The sequence below is a fragment of the Spermophilus citellus genome (genome assembly GCF_964194105.1).
Source record: "Spermophilus citellus genome assembly, chromosome: 3".
Taxonomy (NCBI): Eukaryota; Metazoa; Chordata; class Mammalia; order Rodentia; family Sciuridae; genus Spermophilus; species Spermophilus citellus.
This window is the reverse complement of record NC_138184.1, coordinates 57411956-57431092: the sequence shown is the minus strand read 5'-3', so window position 1 is coordinate 57431092 and position 19137 is coordinate 57411956. Positions and strand designations below refer to the sequence as shown.

The window sequence follows — 19137 nt, the reverse complement described above, 5'->3', positions numbered from 1 at the left end:
GAGGCAGGAGAATCATGCGTTCAAAGCCAGCCTCAATGACTTAGTGAGGCCCTAAGCAACTCAGTGAGACCCTGTCTCTAAATAAAATGCAAAATAGGGCTGGGGATGTGGCTCAGGGGTTAAGGGCCTGTGGGTTCAATCCCTGGTACAAAAAAAAAAAGGGCGGGGGGGTGGGGGTGGAAGAGAGCCTATTTCATTTTTATAGAAATAGGTACAAGACCTACTGCTTATGAGAATGTGTCAGTGGCTGTGTTAACTGGTTCAACTCTTTTGGAAAATAATTTGATGGTAAAGATTCAAAAATCACTATTTCTTTGTCTATTATTCCTGAATGGAAATTTATGCAAAATATACCTCTCTGAGTTGCTGAGGCTGGCTTTGAACTCTGGATCCTCCTGCCTCGGCCTCCGGAGCCTCTGGGGTTACAGGTCGCACCAATGCGCAGGACTTAGGTAGGGGTTTTTATGTAGCCCAAGCTACAAAGCTATTGCATGACCTAGTGGATCACATGCCCACACATGGCTAATGTCACAGCCTTAGAAGAATGAAAATGATGAGTAAGGACTTGACAGATTTTGCTGGTTATTTTCATTGTCACTATTTATTACTAAATATTCAAAATTTTCCACACAAAGAGATAAAAGGGGAGGGAGGAAGAGCTTCACGACCTGGAAGTTGGGCTCCACCCACTCCCGGCCAGGCCTTGAGCGAGGAAAAATCACTAGTCACCACCCGGGGGCGTGCTCAGGCCGGGCGAGGCGTTCCCGGCGGTGTCCGGTAGGTGACGCTGTTGGCGGCGGCGGCAGAGAAGGGACCGGAAGCCGGGCCGGAGGTGGCTGGGAGTTTTGTCCGACTCCTCCCGCTTCCGCTGCCGCAGTCGCCGCGAGTCGGAGCCGGGTTTGTTTCTGTCCGCTGTACCCCCGGCCGCCGCGATGCCGCTGGAGAACCTGGAGGAGGAGGGTCTGCCCAAGAACCCCGACCTGCGCATTGCGCAGCTGCGCTTCCTGCTCAGCCTGCCGGAGCACCGCGGGGACGCGGCGGTGCGCGAGGAGCTGATGGCCGCGGTCCGCGACAACAGTGAGGCCCCGCGAGCGCCGAGTCAGCGGCCTGGGCCTTTCCCCGACGGGCGCGGACCCGGGCGTCCTGCTACCGGGTCCCCGCCGCTCGGCCTGGCTTTTTTGGGGGGCAGGGCCTTCTTTCTGGAGGCGATGGCTTTGGGGTCCTTTCTCTCTCAGGGCAGCTGGGGGAGAGCTCGGTGCTAGGCAGAGAGCAAAGGCCCAGGGGCCGGCGGCCTCCCTTCCTAGCATGGAGGACGTGCTTGGACGGCCGCGCCTGACGCCTTCACTTGCTTGGAGACTGGAGTTCCCTCCTTTGCAACCGAAGCCGTCTAGAGCAGAGGGTCACCCTCCCTTTAGACCGAGCAGGGTTTGGCCAGTGTCAGGACTGGCCCTCGGGCGGCCCCCCACCTGCAGAAGTCTACCTGTGGCCATGTCGTTTGCCACGCCCTGTCCCTTCCCTTCCCCGGAGTGCGGAGGAGACTGGTGGATGACAGTTGCGTGAAAAGAGGCGGCAGACACCGACTTTACAAGTGACCTCACCCGTGCGTCCCTCTTTTTGGCTTTCAGACATGGCTCCTTACTACGAAGCCTTGTGCAAATCCCTCGACTGGCAGATGGACATGGACCTGCTCAATAAAATGAAGAAGGCCAATGAGGAGGAGTTGAAACGTTTGGATGAGGAGCTGGAAGATGCAGAGAAGAACCTGGGGGAGAGTGAGATTCGAGATGCCATGATGGCAAAAGCCGAGTATCTCTGTCGGATAGGCGATAAGGTGAGTGGCGGTGATGTCCCCACTCCTGTGTGAGTATGATGTAAAGTTGGGGAATATTCTGTACTAATATCATCTCATTGTAAAAATTAACTTTAAAAATCCAGAGGCAGTCGTGTTCCTGAACTAGTGAGCCAGTGCAAAGATGAATAAGTAATCAATAGTCTTGCAAGTCCCTATCATTGACTCTGGATAAATGCCGGTGTGTTCTTCCACTCCCGTCTCCCTGTCATTAGAGACAAGTGCACATGGAGATTTGTATTCACTGCTTTTACGAAATTGGGGTCATTCTCAATAGTGCATTTTTCTCACTTGGTTGGGAAGTATTTATTGTGGTACATTATGAAAACACTGCACTGCTCTTCTCCTAAGACACTAAGGCACAGGAAGTGTTGAAGTTCTGGTTTGACCGTTTACTCCTTACATCCACAGAGATGACCTTTTAGTTCTTTTATTGTGCATTTATGTGCATGCACTTGTCCTGTAGAAAATAGGTAGTATTTGATTTTTTAAAAAACCTATATGGAATCATAGTGTACTCAGGTAATCCTGTTGATTCTCTCTTTTTAATATTTTATAGTTGTAGATGGACACAATGCCTTTTTATTTATTTGTTTGTTTTATGTTGTGCTGAGGATTGAACCCAGTGACTCATGCATGCTTGGCTGAGCTACAGCCCATGTCCTGTTTATTCTTTTCACCTGGTATATCTGAGAGGACTTCCCATGTTAACAGATACCTATCTCACTCATTCTGGTGAACTGCTGCCTAATGTTCAACTGTAGAATATGCCATAGTTTGTCTATTCCGGGGTTCGTGGACTTATATGTTGTTTCAGCTGTTTTTGTTTTAACAAACTGCTGCTGTAGAAAACATGCTTGTATTTGTCTCTTGGTATATTTTTATAAGCTAGTGTTTCTCTGAGGTATTGATCAGTCTGTGAAATGAAATTGCTGGGATGGTGAGCGATTTTTTATTTTGCCCTGTGTGGCCAATTCTGCATAACACTCACCAGAACTGGATTTTTTTAAAAAAAAGTTAGTAGTTGTGTGATAGTGGGTAAGAGGATGTGCTCTGAATGTCCTTAATTTTAAGTAGTAGACTTAAGTATATGGATATAGGATGATGGGTCAATATAAAGAATGAAATGGTGTGCTCTCTTGGATCAGATCATCTGAGTTTTATTTTCAGCTGAATTAATTTTGATTTACTGAACCCTTAGTTTCTCATCTGTAAAATAGGGATAATGACAGTTTCTACTTATTGCTGGCTAAAGATAGAGGCAAAGAACTTAGACCAGTACTTGGCACAAAATGTGAAGCTATTACTTAATTGAAAGACTTGGTCATGGTAAAAATTTGGAATATATAGTGAAAGTTTAAAAATAGTAGTTCTGCCTTTAGGTTATGTGTGTGTATGGTTTTGTTTTAAAGAGTTTTGGTTAGCTGCTGCCTATATCACTTCTGAGTGAGAAACTTTTGATTCAGACCTTTGACTTCAACAAGGGCATGCTTGAGTCAAAATCAAGGAGTTATGAATTGGTTATGTTCTAATATTATGTTCCTCTTATGTTTACTAAGTAGCATTCTTCCAAAAAGAACATTCTTTTTTCCCCCTCCTATACACTGTTTTTATTAAGTATAGACATGGAGGGTTTTTATTGTTGTGTTGGCCACTGGTTGTAATCTTTATTTTTTATGATTTGTTGGTGGAGGTCCCTTCAAGACAGCTTCTTTGTCCTTTGACATGACTTCATTGGTGGGCTTTTTTTGTGGTGCTGGGGATCAAACCCAGGACCCCAGGCAAGCACTGTACTCTTGAGCCATGTCCCCAGCTGCCTTTCCTTATGTTTTGACACAGGAACATTTCACAAGCTCACCTGTTATCTTTCCTCTACATACCTAGAATGGTCCGTTTCTCCTAGGACCCCGGTTCCTTTTCGTGGGGGGGTGGTGTTTACATGTCAGGAGTTGAGGTGAGGTGCACCCACTGCTGTCTTGACAGCCTCTCTTGTAAGTCCATGGAAATTATGAAGGAATGAATTTCATACAAACCAGCTAGACATGTTTTGAAAAATACCAAGTATAAACAAATTTTTATTCATATTCTTCAAAACAATGGAATCATTTTATTCGACAGTGCTTTGAGATAGGATTGTATGTGTACATAGTTGTATGCTAATAATCAGTGGCATAAGATAATATTCCCATTGCCTTTTTAAAACTTTTTTTAGTTGTAGTTGGACATGATGCCTTTATTTTATTTATTTTTATGTGGTGCTGAGGATGGAACCCAGGGCCTCACTCTAGCGCTAGCACTTGAGCCACAACCCCAGCACCCCCATTGCTTTCAAAGTGATGAAAATTGTTAATTTATAGTAAAGTTATTTTCAAGTAGTGTATTATAATTTTTAAAGCAAACATTGCATACATGAGACAAGGGATACTATAATTATAAGTTACTAATGTCTTATATTTTCTAGAATGTTAGTATATGCTAAGTATCTCTTATACTTTATACAAGTGGAAAGAACAGTATAATAAACCCATCTAGTCACTGTACAGCTTCAGCAGTGATCAGCGTGACCGTCTTGTTTTTGACCTGTTGCCCCAGCTCTTCTGAAGAACTCCCAGACAGCTGGTAGCTTTGGCAACTTGTAAACTTTTCTCACCTGTTGTCTTGGTTTTCTGGACAGGAGGGAGCTCTGACTGCCTTTCGTAAAACATACGACAAAACTGTGGCCCTGGGTCACCGCCTGGACATTGTATTCTATCTCCTTCGGATTGGTCTGTTTTATATGGATAATGATCTTATCACCCGAAACACAGAAAAGGCCAAAAGGTACTTTTAAAAGTAATGGGGTGAAATTTCCTCTAAATTATGATGCTGTTAATGAGAAGTTGATAGGAGAAACTTGCTTATTTTGTTTACAACTCTTAAATTTGGTCAAATAACTGTGCTTACTGAATAAAATACTTTCTTCAAAATACGCCCTTTTGTTCAAGTTAAGCTGTGTTCTCTTTGAAAAATTAAAAAAGTAGCCAGATGTGGTGGCTCAAGCCTGTAATCCCAGCAAGGCAGAGGCAGAAGGATCGCAGGTTCAAGGCCATCCTCAGCAACTTAGTGAGGCCTGTCTCAAAAAAAAAGTGGGGTGGGGTGGTCAGTGACTCAGTGGTAAGAGTTCCCCTGAGTTAAATTCCTAGTAACTACAACAAATTTATTTTTAAAAAGTGGCATTGTCTGTTTTCAGGTTATGACCTCAACTGTTTTTATTTAATAGTTTAATAGAAGAAGGAGGAGACTGGGACAGAAGGAACCGCCTGAAGGTTTACCAGGGTCTCTACTGTGTGGCCATTAGAGATTTTAAACAGGCAGCTGAGCTCTTTCTCGACACCGTCTCAACGTTTACCTCCTATGAGCTCATGGATTACAAGACGTTTGTGACTTACACTGTCTACGTCAGCATGATTGCCTTAGAGAGACCAGACCTCAGGGAGAAGGTGATGACTGACCCTGTACTACTGTAAAGGACCACTCCATACTTCTCTAAGTACACGAAGTCATTAAAGCATAAGCTTTATTTTTTTAATACCCAGGTCATTAAAGGAGCAGAGATCCTTGAAGTGTTGCACAGTCTTCCAGCAGTTCGGCAGTACCTCTTTTCTCTTTATGAATGTCGTTACTCTGTTTTCTTCCAATCATTAGGTAAGGAGAGAGTGGCCATTTTGATGATCTGTCTTTATCTTCTGATCCTATGTACAAATAACCAAAGATGATTTTTCACATACCTGGAAGATGTAGTGTGTAGATAACTGCAAGTTTTTGATCGATATGGCTCATTTTCTGCCAGTTTTGTTGAGAGGAAGGTTAGTTAGCAAGCTGTAGTCCATTTTTAGGACTACATTTGTAGGCCAGGAGGTAACAATGATTTTTATATTTTTAAAGTGTTGTTTAAAAGAGTAGAAAAAGAGGTCCATGTATTACAGGTGGCACACACCTGTAATCCTATCTATTCAGAGGCTGAGGCAGGGGGATTGCAAGTTTGAAATCAGCTGGGCAACTTAAGGGAGACCATGTCTCAAAATGAAAATGAAAAGGGCGTGTGTGTGTGTGTGTGTGTGTGTGTGTCTCGGTGGTACTGCCAGAACTCAGCAGAAGAGTATCTGATGGAGAACTGTGTGGCTTGCAAACCTAAAAATACTTACCTTCTCTGGCCCTTTGACAAGGAAGTTTACCACGCCCTTAGAGGCTAAGTGGGGGGGGGGGTGTAATAAGTTAAGGGTGAATAAAGGATTGTAAGGGTTGATTCTGATGAGGAAAGAGTTGAGGGAATATGGAGTGTCTTTGGGTTGAGGTCAGCTGAGCCTGGATTTCACTGATAGGTTTTTTTTTTTTTTTTTGCAGTAATTAAGGCTTTGTGCTGATCTGCATGTCATTTTCAGAGGTTGTGGGCTGAAAACATAATTTGTGGGAAATATCTGTTTCTTCAAAGCTATTCTGCAGATATCCCGCCCACACAAATTTGCTTTTTCCTCCAGTCCCCTTTTCTCCCTGGCCATTTGGTTTCTAATGACAGAAGAATTAGCTTGCAAATGATTTTGCTAAAACAGCAAAATTTAGCATTGATGTAGTCTCTTGTTTATGTTGCAGACTTCAGAAAGTGCTTGTCTAAATGTATCACATGAAAAATGGGAAGGGGGGGACTTCAAATGATTGTTATGGAGCACTTTGTGTTCGAGGGGCTGATCTCATGTAACGCAGGCACAGGGCCATCTTGCATGAGTCACTGCCCCCTTGGCCTCACCCTTTCTTCATTCATATGTACACATGGTTGTAATGCAGAGTTGCTCTTTTTTGTGTTTGGGGCTCTCTAGAGCTTTTCCTCAGTCAGAACAAACTCATTACTTCTCTTGTTCCTGGAATTACAAATTAAGAGATACAGTTCCCATATCATAAAATTGACCATTTTAAGGTGTCCTATGCAGACAGGGTGGTGCAGCCATTAACAGATTCCCATTAGGAAGCCTGAACTCATTAGCAGTCAGTTCTCCCCCGTAGCCACCTCTGTCTACTTTGTGTTTATAAATGTCTATTCTGGACCTTTCACGTAAGTGGAATCAGGATAAGTGTCTTGTGCCCGAAGACTTTGGCTTAGCTTAATACACTCAGTTCATCCATGTTGTAGCATGGATTCCTTCATTTTCTTTTATGGTCAAGTGATAGTTTGTTGTATAAATATGCCACATTTTATCCATTCATTAGTCAGCAGACATCTACACTGTTTACACTTTTTGGCTACTATAAATAATGCTAGTGAGCATTTGTGTACAAGTTTTTTGTGGCTATGTTTTTCTTTCTTAGGTATATATACCTGGGAGTCTGGAATTGCCAGGTCATATGGTGATCTAATTTTTAAAGGAAATACCAAATTATTTTCCAAAGGAGTTGTACCACTTGACATTCCCACCAGAACTTGTGGGTACTGTGGGAATTCAGTACCTGTGTCTCTCTTTGATCATGGACATCCTAGTGGGTGTGATTTTACTTTGCAGTTCTCTGAAGACTGGTTATGCTGAGCATGTTTTCATTTGCTCATTGCCACGTACATAAGTAGTTATGTAGTAGTTAGCCTAGTACACCGTTTCATCATGCTTTCTTAGATTGTCTCTTTTGACTAGAATTTTTTGGAGCAGACCTCATATTTTTTTCTCTTCCTGTCCCCGACACCAGCATGATGCTGGCACATTTACTGAGGGCTTGATGTAAATGCTACATTAGTGAGAGCAGTGATTGAAGAGGGTTTCATGCTGGTGTGATGAGATTGGTGGCTTGGGAGCTGTGGAGATGTCTCCCACCTCCCCATCCTTGCCAGTCATCCACCTTGTTCAAGGCACAAGCGTCCTTCTTTTCTCTGGGTCACTTCGATATCTGTAGCAGATGCTTGTATTCTGAAGTTTGTCCTTTCTGTTCCTGGGTCGAGCTGTGCTTATCCTGCCCTGGGATCTTCCCTTATTTGCATTGCTCTGTTCTTTGCTGTCTGTAGCCAGCTTAGCAGAGCCATCTTCCTGTCTACCCTGTTCATGGAGAGCTTCATCACACTGTCTTCTGAGACTATTGCGTTCCTCTATTTCTACACTTGCAAACTTTGCTTTCCTGCTATATCATCTGTAAATATTCAAAAAAATAAGTTGTATTTGTATGGACTGCTCATTAACATCATGTGTATGATTTACTGCTTTTTTTTTTTTTTAAGTTGTCAATGGACCTTAATTTACTTATTTATATGTGGTGCTGGGGATCGAACCCAGGGCCTCACACCTGCCAGGCAAGTGCTCTACCACTGAGCCACAGCTCCAGCCCCTGCTTTTTTGGTTTTTAAAGCTGAGTTTTAAGAGCTCTTTCAAGTTCTTATAAATCACTTTTCATTAAACCTTTATAGGGCGTTAGGACCATTTACATTTCTGACAGTAGGGTTCATCAGTCTTTCCCTTTACGGCTTCTGCTTTGTTACTTTTAAAATGTCCAATTTATACTGCTTTCTGGTCTTTTTTTATGTCACAAATTTTTCTTAAGGGTATAAGAAGTTCCTTATAGTTACTTTGTCAGTCTGTGGACACATTCCTTTAGAAACTGGGTTTTTTTTAATAGGTGATGTCAGATAGCCAAGTGCCACATGACTGATGTGCCTGGAGCTGGCCTCAACTTGGTCACGGCTACTGTTGAGGTGGTGTGGAAGGGCAGAGAGAAATTCTCTACTTGACTAAATCTGTCTCTTGGACTCAAGAGTTGTTTTAGATTTTAATCCCTTAAGATGGAAGGTGGAATCAGATAACTTATCTTATTCATTGCAGCGGTTGTGGAACAGGAAATGAAAAAGGATTGGCTTTTTGCTCCTCATTATCGATACTATGTAAGAGAAATGAGAATTCACGCCTACAGCCAGCTGCTGGAATCCTACAGGTCCTTAACCCTGGGCTACATGGCAGAAGCATTTGGTGTCGGAGTGGAATTCATTGATCAGTAAGTTTAGCACCGTGTTAGTTTTACAATTGCCTTCTAATGTGAATTTCTACATTGCCTATGGGTATTATGTTTTGAGGGGAAAAAATACACATCAAGAGTTTGATTCTAAATATCAAAACACATCTGTCATCTCTTCCTTCCTCAGTCTTCCCCTCTTATTGATACACGGGAAGAGCGAGGTGCAGAGAAGTGGTCACTAAAGTTGCCGGGATCCTTTGTTCCTCTGACAGCCACGCGCAGCTAATGTTTTACCTTAGGTTTCTGTATTTACTTTTGGTTCTACTGGCCAAACTAATGGTTGAACTTAGACTTTTAGTATTTGAATAAGACAGTGATTCAAATAGACCTCGGTGTGTGCTTGGTATTGATAGAGATGAGAAAGTGTTCTAGTGCCCTTGGGACTGTATCTACATGTGGCAGGCCTGAGAGGGGAGGGTTTGCTTTGAGATATGATTGACAGTTAGCCCCATGGAGTTCTAGATGCAGAGAAGGGGACAAGCTTGGATATCACAGGAACAGAAAAAGCCAGGGGGACTCAGCATCATTGGGGAATGGTGGTCGAGTGTGGCACTGAGGTCAGTGAGTTAGGCAGCGGGTGTTTGTGTGTGGGGTCGTCCTTGTTTTCCAGCTGGGAGGCTATGGCAGGACTTCCTTGCTCTGAGTGTATGTGACGGCCATGTGCTATCATGGCTTCCGATACAGGTCCTTAAGTCATATACAGTTTTCAGTGGTTCACAATGACAAAATGAGGGTGTGTTTCATTTAAATAAGACCATTTTCTTTGTAATCTGTCATTCTTTAATTCTACAATGAATTTTATCATTTTATTTGCTGTTATTTTTTAACCATGTCAGAGCAAGTTTCAGACACTAATAGATCAGTATTTGTTTTGAGATGCAGTGCACAGCTAGACCTAATCCAAAGCCCTGTTGTCTTTCCCTCATTTTCTTCCTTTGGAAGAAAGAAAGCAGTGATAGCAATCTTGTTTTTAAATGCTGGTGTCCTTGGTTTTGTTGCATATTGAATTCCAAATTCGGTAATCGTGGCCCAGAAGACTGTTTACTGGGCTGGACCCCATAAATGGGTTTTCTGAGTTGGGGGAAGGAGTGGCTGCTTCTTCCAGCTCTGCAACTGAACAGCTGTGTGGCCTTGGTCAGTTCCTTAAACTTCACTAGTGGTGGCAGTGGGAGGCTCAGGTGGAGGAGGAGATGCACGGAAGCCACAGTTTTGATGACCAGTGAATTCGAGGCAGCTGGTACATTTCCTCCGGGAAGGGACTATCTCAGTACAGGCTGTTGCAGATCATGGGCTTTGTCTGAAACAATGTAATAGTTGAATCATTTCTTCTCCAGGTCCTTTAAAGACTTGGTATGAATGGCTTCACTGTTGGACACCTGTGTCCCATTACTGTAAACTTCTAGGGTTGTCTGTGTAGATGAAAAATCCAACAGTATACCAGGGACATCTCAAAAGTACAGCATATGCAATAATAGCTCAGGCTAGAAGGAAGACTAAGGGTTACTTGAAAGAACACTGAATATGAGTTTCAAAGTATTCTGCAAGTACTATTCTTTCTAAGGCTAATGCTGGTTTTCCTTTCTTTCAATTAGGGAACTGTCCAGATTTATTGCCGCTGGGAGACTACACTGCAAAATTGATAAAGTGAATGAAATAGTGGAGACCAACAGGTACTGTTTTGTGCATAGAATAAGGGGTATTTGCAAATGGCTTAGAAATGTAGGTCAGTGATTGTCATGGAGAAATGTGGCTGGTAAATAATTCACTTTCTTCCTGTATTTATTTATAGACCTGATAGCAAGAACTGGCAGTACCAAGAAACTATCAAGAAAGGAGATCTCCTACTAAACAGAGTTCAGAAACTTTCCAGAGTAATTAATATGTAAAGTCATTTGAACAAAGGATTTTCTTCTGAGTAATTGGAATTTTTATAGCTTATTTCACTATGTGCCCAGTTCACCTTATAAAATAAATACTACATTGTTGTTTCACTTTTTTTCTTAAACATACTTGCCTTTAAGGATGGTAGTCCTATAATGATAATGTCACTTGAATTATTCATTAATGAAAAGTGTTTTGTCATTCGAATGAGTGCTGTTCAAGGTATGATGGTCACAGTCAGAGGCATAGGACCCAGGACTCATCAGTACGGTAAGGACCTCCTGATTCTGGAGAGAAAACACTGTTACCCTCTTAGTATAATGGAACATACATGTTTTCATGTATGCTTTCCCTCACAAACAAGTAACCATGTAAGACAAGAAGTTACCTCATTAGCAAGCTGGCAACCTAGATTCTAGAACATACCTTACAGAGCATAGATTCTAAGGAATCTTGTGCGTATATTAGCAAAATGAATCTCCCCCAAAACAGTGACAGCAGTGGGGGGAATCAGAACAGCTCCTTCTCTGTCTTCCAAATGTGAGCTCCAAGTCAGGTGGGTTAAGAGCTATGTAGATGGGGATGCAGTGGGATACAGTATGAAGAGGACATTTTAAACAGGGTGTCATAGAAGGCCTCTGTAAGGTGACATTTCAGTGAAAACTAGGGAGAGAGCATGTGGGTACCTTGGGAAACCGACAGCAAGTCACTGGAGGTTTTAAGCAGAGAAATCAGATAAATGACCTTACTTACCTTTCAAACTGTCACTGTAGCAATCAGCTGGAGGCGACACTGGGTGGGATGGGGGTGGATGGTGGCAGTGGCCCAATTGCTGAAAGTAAAATGGCAGGAGGGCAGGTGAGAAAACAAATCAGGGAGATCGGAGGCTGTTTGCTTAGGTTAAAGGTGACTCTTGGCCGTGAGTTTTGGCATCTCACAGGGAAGAGAAAGAGGTTTTGTTGTTGCTTTGGAGCATGCTTTTTTGGTTGATGGGAATGATACACTAACATTAGAGAAAATGTGATCTTATTAACTCCAACATTCTCATAATCAACAAAAACTCTTCTGTAAAACCAAATGATAAAATAAAAACCTACCACGACAAGATTCGTAATGGCAAAATATCAGAAGCATTATCTTACAGGTTGAGACAGTGGTTGCCATCAGATTATCACAGGAGAGATGGTGGGGCTGTGTGTGGAGGTGGACAGGAAGCTTTCAGTTGGATGCCTAAAGCATTTAAGAATACCTGCCTATAGGTTTCAAAATGATCCATAAAACCTTAATTTTGTGAACAAACTGAACGTAAGTGTCCATACAAGATCCTGCAATTCATCAAGTGCAGTCTGTTAAATCCAGCAAATTGTCATTGAGAACTTACTGTGCTCCTTGTCTCCCTTTAAAGTTAGAACAGTTATGAGCTGCGTGTGTGTGATCCTAGCTACTCAGAAGGCTGAGGCAGGAGGATCACAAGTTTGAGGCCAGCCTCAGTAATTTTTAGTAAAATCATGTCTCAAAAAGCGCCCAGGATGTAGCACAGTGGTAGAGCACTTGCCTACCGTTCACTCCCCAGTATTGCAAATAAATAAAATGAGCAGAATTCTACTTTTTAGCCAACTGACTCCTTACAGTTCATGCTAGAGGGAAAATAAGATCAAATTGCCAGTTTTTTAAAAATAGTCTTTCCCTCAACTCCCTCTAGTGAAACAACACAGCCTGATATGATCATACAGAACTGTGGCTTTTCTGCTGAGAGTCCCTGTAGCCTTAGAGGAAAGTGGCCAGAACGTCTGTTCTCCTCCTTCCTTGCCTAAAATGTGCTTGGTTTTCTTTTTCCTTTTACCATTTTAGCCCATCTGCCTAAAAAACAGGAGGGAAATGCGGAAAGGGACAAAGTTGTACTTCCTCCCCATGGGGGACGGACACTGAGAACTCCGAGCCTGGGGACCAAGGAAGCAGATAGTGCCGCTGAGGGAGGGAGTGTTTCCGTCATGAAAAGTAATATATGCTCGTTTCAAAAGAAATTTAAGCAAAGTGGAACTGCTTTGAAATGGTCCCCTACAGAGATGACCGCTGCTAACGTTCTGAAGAATATTCTCTGTGTGCATCGAGGTTTTAGTGCAGAATTGCAGCCCTTGTCACCCACCGTTCAGGAGTTTCTCTCTCCATTACAGGTCTCAGTGGCACCCCGCTATACCTCAGAATACTGATTTGGAGGTGAAAATAAAATTGGGACCAAACAGCTCTCATTTTTTTTTTTTTTTTTTAGAGAGAGAATTTTTTTTTTTTTTTTGATATTTTGTTTTCGGTGGACACATCTTTATTTTTATGTGGTGCTGAGATTGAACCCAGTGCCCCCGTGCATGCCAGGAGAGCACATTACCACTTGAGCCACATCCCCAGCCCCAAACAAACAAGTGAGGCTGTGAGATTGTGAGAAACTGCCTCTCTCTAGGCCCAGCCCACACGGCGCTAAGCAGGAAGGTGCTTCACCTGTGTCTGTCAAATGGGCCCCGATGAGGCTCAATCGAGGCTTGCTTAGGTGACCTCAGACAATATAAAGTAAAAGATAAAGCCGCTGGGACATTAGTAGATGACTGAATAGGGTCATCTACGCTAGTGCGACAGACTTGGGTACAGAAAGTTCAACCAAATTGATGTTGTTAACCAACTTGGGTTTGCTCAGAAGGGGAGATGACACAGCATGGGGACTTCCAACCTTGCTTTCCTGCCTTCAGCCAGTTCATTTAAACAGTGTTGCCTGTCCAGACAATGTCAGGTCCACGGCTGTGCTTTTCCCAAAAACCTGGAGGCAGAGGCGCAGCTTCCTGATGCCACAGAACTGCAAAACAAAAAACACCAAACGTTTATGGCTACCATCTAAGTGAGTTAAAAAACTATTTCCAGTTTCTCTGGAAAAATGGGTAGATGAGGCTCACTGTGGACCTGTACTCCCTGCAGCTGAGTGTGATGGGAGCATGCTCTCCAACAGGCCCCTCGACCTGCCTGGGAGCCACGGACGGGACCCCTGCCTGGCCCCTGGTGGCACTGGAGCTTGCCACCCTGCCCTGCTGCTCATACTGTGCACTTGAAGGTGAAGGTCGGCAGCCCCAGCATCTGCTGGCTAGGAGACTCTAGCCAAAGAATTCTTAACCTGCATCTCACCTCTGGTAGCTTCAAGTTTTGTAGTTTGTTTTATCAAAGCCCTAATTTTCTGGTTTTAGACAAAAAGGGCACCTCATCATATGGAAATGAGATTACCATCAAATGATAGTTTAATCTGCTGAGTGACACAGAGCTAGCACAATCGTACTTAGTTCCTTTTTAATACTGGTGAGTATTTTCTTTTGAAGTTGGAAGCTTGATCTCACCACTTCTATCAACCCTGGGTGTAGTCATTATGAAATCCAATCAGGGGGATGAACTGTGTGATTATTTTTTAAGGCAATAATGCTAGTTTCTCTCAATATAATGTTATTATCCACCAAGTCTACCAGTCCAGATGGCCATCTATATCAGAAATAAAAAATACATATTAAAAAAATTAAACTAAAGCTGTTAAGTTATAGGTGGACACAATAACTTTATTTTTCTGTGGTGTTGAGGATTGAACCCAGTGCCTCATAAGTGCCAGGCGAGCACTCTACCACTGAACCACAACCCTGGCCCCTTTAGATTAAATTTTAACACATTAACAGAAACTTTTAGGAATATACAGTCCAAAAATGAACTTTGTTCAGCATCTGCACGAATTTATACCTGACCCAAATGGCTAAACGGGTGTCTACAATTTGATCCCTGAGCACCTGCAATCACTTAGGATAATGAATGAAAACATTTAGTTCTCAGCAACCTGACTGAACATTAAATTGATAATAGAAGCTTACTGGTCATTAACAAATCAACTGATAGAGTTTCCTATTCCAAATTTATTGTTGGTGCTATGAACTTTTTTTTTTGAAGATGATGATGATGAACAGCTCCTACTTCTCTGCCCCGTCCCCCTTCCTCGACTTCCCAATGCTGCACACACTCACAGCTGTTAGTAAGCTCCCACCCTGACAAACGGTGATGGGGGAGTGAGTCAGTCCCTGCCTGGAAACTGGAGAGCTTCAACAGCCACTGGTTTTCCTTTCCAAGCCATAAGACCACAGGCGCGCGTTGCTGTGTTCCCGAAGACACGCGTGCTATGAGAATTTGTAGTGGTTTAGTCCAAGCCATTGTAGCCCTGAGGAACATGGTCAAGGAAGAGGGTGACCCTCTGTCAGTCACTGAGAAATCTCTTGTAATGAATGACATAACTGTCCCTGTGAAGATTGGGTTTAAGCAATAAAATGAGGGCTATGGCTCAGTGGCAGAGTGTCCTTAGCACTGCATAAAAGTAAAAGTCCAGCAACTACCAAAAAGAAAAGAAAAATGACCAATTTGCTAGTGAATGACTGACCTTTATTACAGCAGAGGCTCCATAGGCCTTCCCCTCCTGGGCTTCCCTGGGGGAAGTGACATTTAGCCCAACTGCCAGTAGGTGGTGCCCTGACAACCGCACTGCCCTCCTTGTCAGACCTTACCACAGAGCTGTGCTGACAAACTACGGGTGATTTCTGAGGACTCTGCTTCTCCCGGTCCCCTCTGGATCAGAAGCTGGGCTTTCACACATGCCTCAGAAATACGGGGTCAGGGTGAAACCCACTGCTTGCTGGTCCATGGCCACTGTAACACCTTCTCTTTGGACCTGCTTACACTGTCCTCTAGCACACACCTCTGACTCGCTGCCCCAGTTCACTCCAGGCTCCAGGGCAGGCTCAGCCTTCCTCACAGCCCAAGGACTTTGAAGTGGACAACCCAGACCACAGCCTGGGCCACTCTTCTGAACCCTAATTGCAGGTCCTCCTTCAGGCCGCTTCTAACCACTCCCATGGTTTCCCTTAGGGACCACGGGCACCTGTGTCCAGATGTGATTTTGGAAATGAAGCCTGGGATTCTTCTAGATTCTCCTAGCTATTCCCGTCTCCTGGCCTACTCCCCAAAGAACTAAGCCACCTTGATACGGGTCCCTGGCTCCCACCCTGCGCGTCAGCCCTTAGTTGCTGGCCATATTGACGTGAATGCAGACTCACGCTGAACAAACCCCTGAGCTTGTTTAACCATGGGTTCCATGGAAGAACCACCCTACAACTTAACGAGCCGGAACCAGGGTCTTGAGAGGGCCTGCCGAGGTTCCGCAGGGGGCCTCCAGTTCCCTTCCCCCAAGACCCAGCGGCCGGTCCCTTCCTCTTTCTCTCCACCCTCGGGTCCCTCCCTCCCTCTGTCCACCCCTGGGTCCCTGCCTCCTTCTCTCTACCCTCCATTCTCCTGCCCAAGCTCCTAACTTCTCCCATCCAACCAACACCCACCATTCTCAGGGTCCTGGAGAAAGCAGCAGAAAAGCCCCAAACACGTTACCTAAGTGGGTTGATGATTTTAGTGGTGTCAACTTTCTAAACTTATGTTTCCTTTTTTCTTTTCTTTTGGTATTGGGGATTGAACCCGGGGTGCTTTTCCACTGAGCTACACCCCCAGCCCTTTTTTAGTTTTCATTTTGAGATAGGATCTAAGTTGCTGAGGCTGTCCTTCAACTTGCAATCCTTCTGGCTCAGCCTCTCAAGCCACTGAGGTTACAGATGTGCACCACTGTACCTGGCCTGCGTTTCTCTGTCTCTCTGAACCATCTTGGTCTCTCCAGTCCCTGTCTACCCTCTGACTCTTGGCTCTGTGGTGTTGATGCTGTGTTTCATCCTGGGTCTTTTCTCTATGAGCCAGGATGAAGCACAGCAGCATCATGCTTGATGGAGGGTGGGCTTGAAGACTGTGAAAATCTAGAAATGGAATGTGATGTGCCTGTACATCTGTCAGGGTCAACTTCTTCCATTTGATTCTCGGAGTGTGACCAAAAAAAAAAAAAAAAAAAAAAAAAAAAGACCTCTGTCCTGACTGTCCCGAATTCATTCCCTGGCTCTTCTGCCTACCAGCCATGAGACCTCAGGCCCGACACCTTAGTTTCTCCTCAGTGTGGGTGGGTCAGAACACCTGTCCTGGAAGGGCTGAGACTGTGAAATGCTAGGCACAGTATTTAGCAGAGTAAGGACCAGAGGTAAGCATTACTTCAATAAGCCAGATAGAGTAATGAGTACCTTCTCCAGGTAAACCATCCCCTCTATGGCCTCACTCACCATCTACCTATATGTGAAAAACAAATCTACGTCTTACAGCTCGACCTCCCTCCTGAGCTGCATCCACACTCCACAGCCAACCAGGTGAGGGAGCTGCAGAAGGGCTGAGGCGGCCAGGGTAAGATGGCGAGTGAGGAGGTCAGGGCGGGGCCAGAACAGAGGAGCACAGAGAGGGTCTTCTGATGAGGTCAGCCTCCTGCTGGACCAAAGTGCTCGTGGACTCAAGCGGGGACCCAATCAGACAGACACTTCCGTACCTGTGTTCCTAAGTGGGGGACCCAATAGAAAAACCAAAATAGAAGTGTGGACAGAGAAGGTACCAATCAATAACAGAAGAGCATGGACGGGGGTGGAGCTAAGGGAAGGAGGACATTCCAGAGACCATAAAAGGAACAGGCCAGAACTCCCCACCAGACTCCCAGCTCGAGGGACCCTCTGTCAGGAGAAGTCCTGTCTCTCTGTCATCTTTGCAATACACCCACTTCTCGCTTGCCGTCTCTGTGTCTGTTCTTCAATTCTTTGCTGAAGGGAGAGAGTGCACCCAGCACCCCAGACAGCCACATAGCTTCTAAATTAACCTGAATTTCTTGCTGGTAGCTTAAGGCCAAATGTCTGTCTTATTCTCTGTGACCATGTCACACATTGTACTTGAAGCTCATCCACCAGTCTGGCCCAGGTGGAAACCTTAAACTCACTCTTCCTGTTAATGTTCAACGTAACCAGACCTCAAGGCCTGCTGGCTCCTCCTTTAAAAAGGTTTCCAGAGCCAGTCTGTAAACTCCGGAGCTCTCACCTGGATTATTACAACAGCTCTGTGACCTGTTTTTGTTCCAAGGCTCTCACTTGTTCATCCTGTCTTGCACAGTTTTGCTGGAGGCCCTGTGTGATGGAGAGTTTAATAAAAAGTATTAAATCATAAGCACTTGATTCTTCCCTTCCCTTGAAGACTCTTGTGGCTGCCAGTCTTACCCTCCCCTGTACCTCCTGAGGGATTCTGATAGTGCCAGCTTGGGTCATGGAAAATGAGGATAGCAAGTGCCAATAATTACAGCCTTACTAGGTTGAAGGCAGGTTTAACTACCATTAGAAACAGGATCAAGAGTTTCTTAGGAGAATGGCAGCTGAAGAGGAGGAAGAGGAGAACCGAAGAGGACCCATTAGGCTTGATTTAAGGGGAGCTTAGTTTTTTGAGTACTGGGAATTAAACTCAGGGGCACCCGACCACAGAGCCCTATCCCCCAGCCCTATTTTGTATTCTATTTAGAGACAGGGTCTCACTGAGTTGCTTAGGGCCTCGCTTTTGCTGAGGCTGGCCTAGAACTTGCGATTCTCCTGCCTCAGCCTCCTGAGATGCTGGGATTATAGGTGTGCACCACTGCACCCAGATTATTTTTATTTTGCCTAGGCTGTCTTGAACTCATGGGCTCAAGTGGTCCTCCTGCCTCAGCCTCTTGAGGAGCTAGGACTAGAGGTACACCACTGCACCCAGCTTATGGGAAAGCTTTGTGATGAGGCCTTCAAAGGGGGAGTAAAAACTGATGTTTGAGGCAAGAGAATGAAAACATCAGAAATATGGGAAGAGATTTCTGTTCACCTCTGTCTTCCCCCATCTCCAGTACAGATGTGCCTGCCCCTACCTTCTCCGATCCCCTCAACCTCTGCTGTCTAGCAAGTTTCCTACAGAGTTATTATTCTACCACATTTCTTCCTCGCTTCGTCCTGTTTGCTTCCTCTGCCAAGAAGGACCTTACCCTGTTTTTCTGTGGGTGAGGTCCCACATGCCACCATCCCAAAATGCTGCCCCCACTTCCTTGGAAAATCGAGCTGGTCTTTTGGGATCCAGGACAGGTCACCTGAAAGGGAAAGAAAGGACAAATGGTAAGAGACTAAGAGGTTGGATCTTCTCCTGGAAGATCTGACACCCAAAGTGAAAGGAGGCATCCACAGGGACGTCCTCAGGTTGGACTGAGTCCCTGGTTCATCTAGAGGAACTGGGAAGTCCATGGGGCCGTGGGGTTTGAAGCCAGCCTGATTCTTTCATGTAAGGTCTGCATATGTTTTTTCCCATTACATAAAGCAGTTGCCCCCTTACTTTAAGCAACAACACGCTTTAAAAATTTATTAGAGTGATTTATTTGCAATGGGCAAACTGACCAGATTTTAGAAAGATTATGTTAT

The 19137-nt window shown here is 44.4% G+C and overlaps 1 protein-coding gene and 1 long non-coding RNA gene across 2 annotated transcripts; one reads left to right on the top strand and one right to left on the bottom strand.

Annotated features, from left to right (window-relative positions):
* The first annotated feature begins 844 nt into the window (after window positions 1-844).
* PSMD6 (proteasome 26S subunit, non-ATPase 6) lies at window positions 845-10860 on the top strand. The gene is made up of 8 exons (XM_081284704.1): window positions 845-1077; window positions 1626-1831; window positions 4524-4669; window positions 5109-5328; window positions 5425-5533; window positions 8680-8848; window positions 10462-10539; window positions 10659-10860. Exons 1-8 carry the CDS (start codon window positions 933-935, stop codon window positions 10753-10755), a joined length of 1170 nt encoding a protein of 389 aa, XP_081140830.1. The 5' UTR covers window positions 845-932; the 3' UTR covers window positions 10756-10860.
* LOC308644033 lies at window positions 5445-18840 on the bottom strand. The gene is made up of 6 exons (XR_014020885.1): window positions 18711-18840; window positions 17753-17838; window positions 13470-13592; window positions 11504-11582; window positions 10884-11037; window positions 5445-5580 (listed from the first exon to the last, which is right to left on the bottom strand). It is a non-coding gene; the product is annotated as an uncharacterized lncRNA (long non-coding RNA).
* Between the last annotated feature and the right edge of the window lie 297 nt (window positions 18841-19137).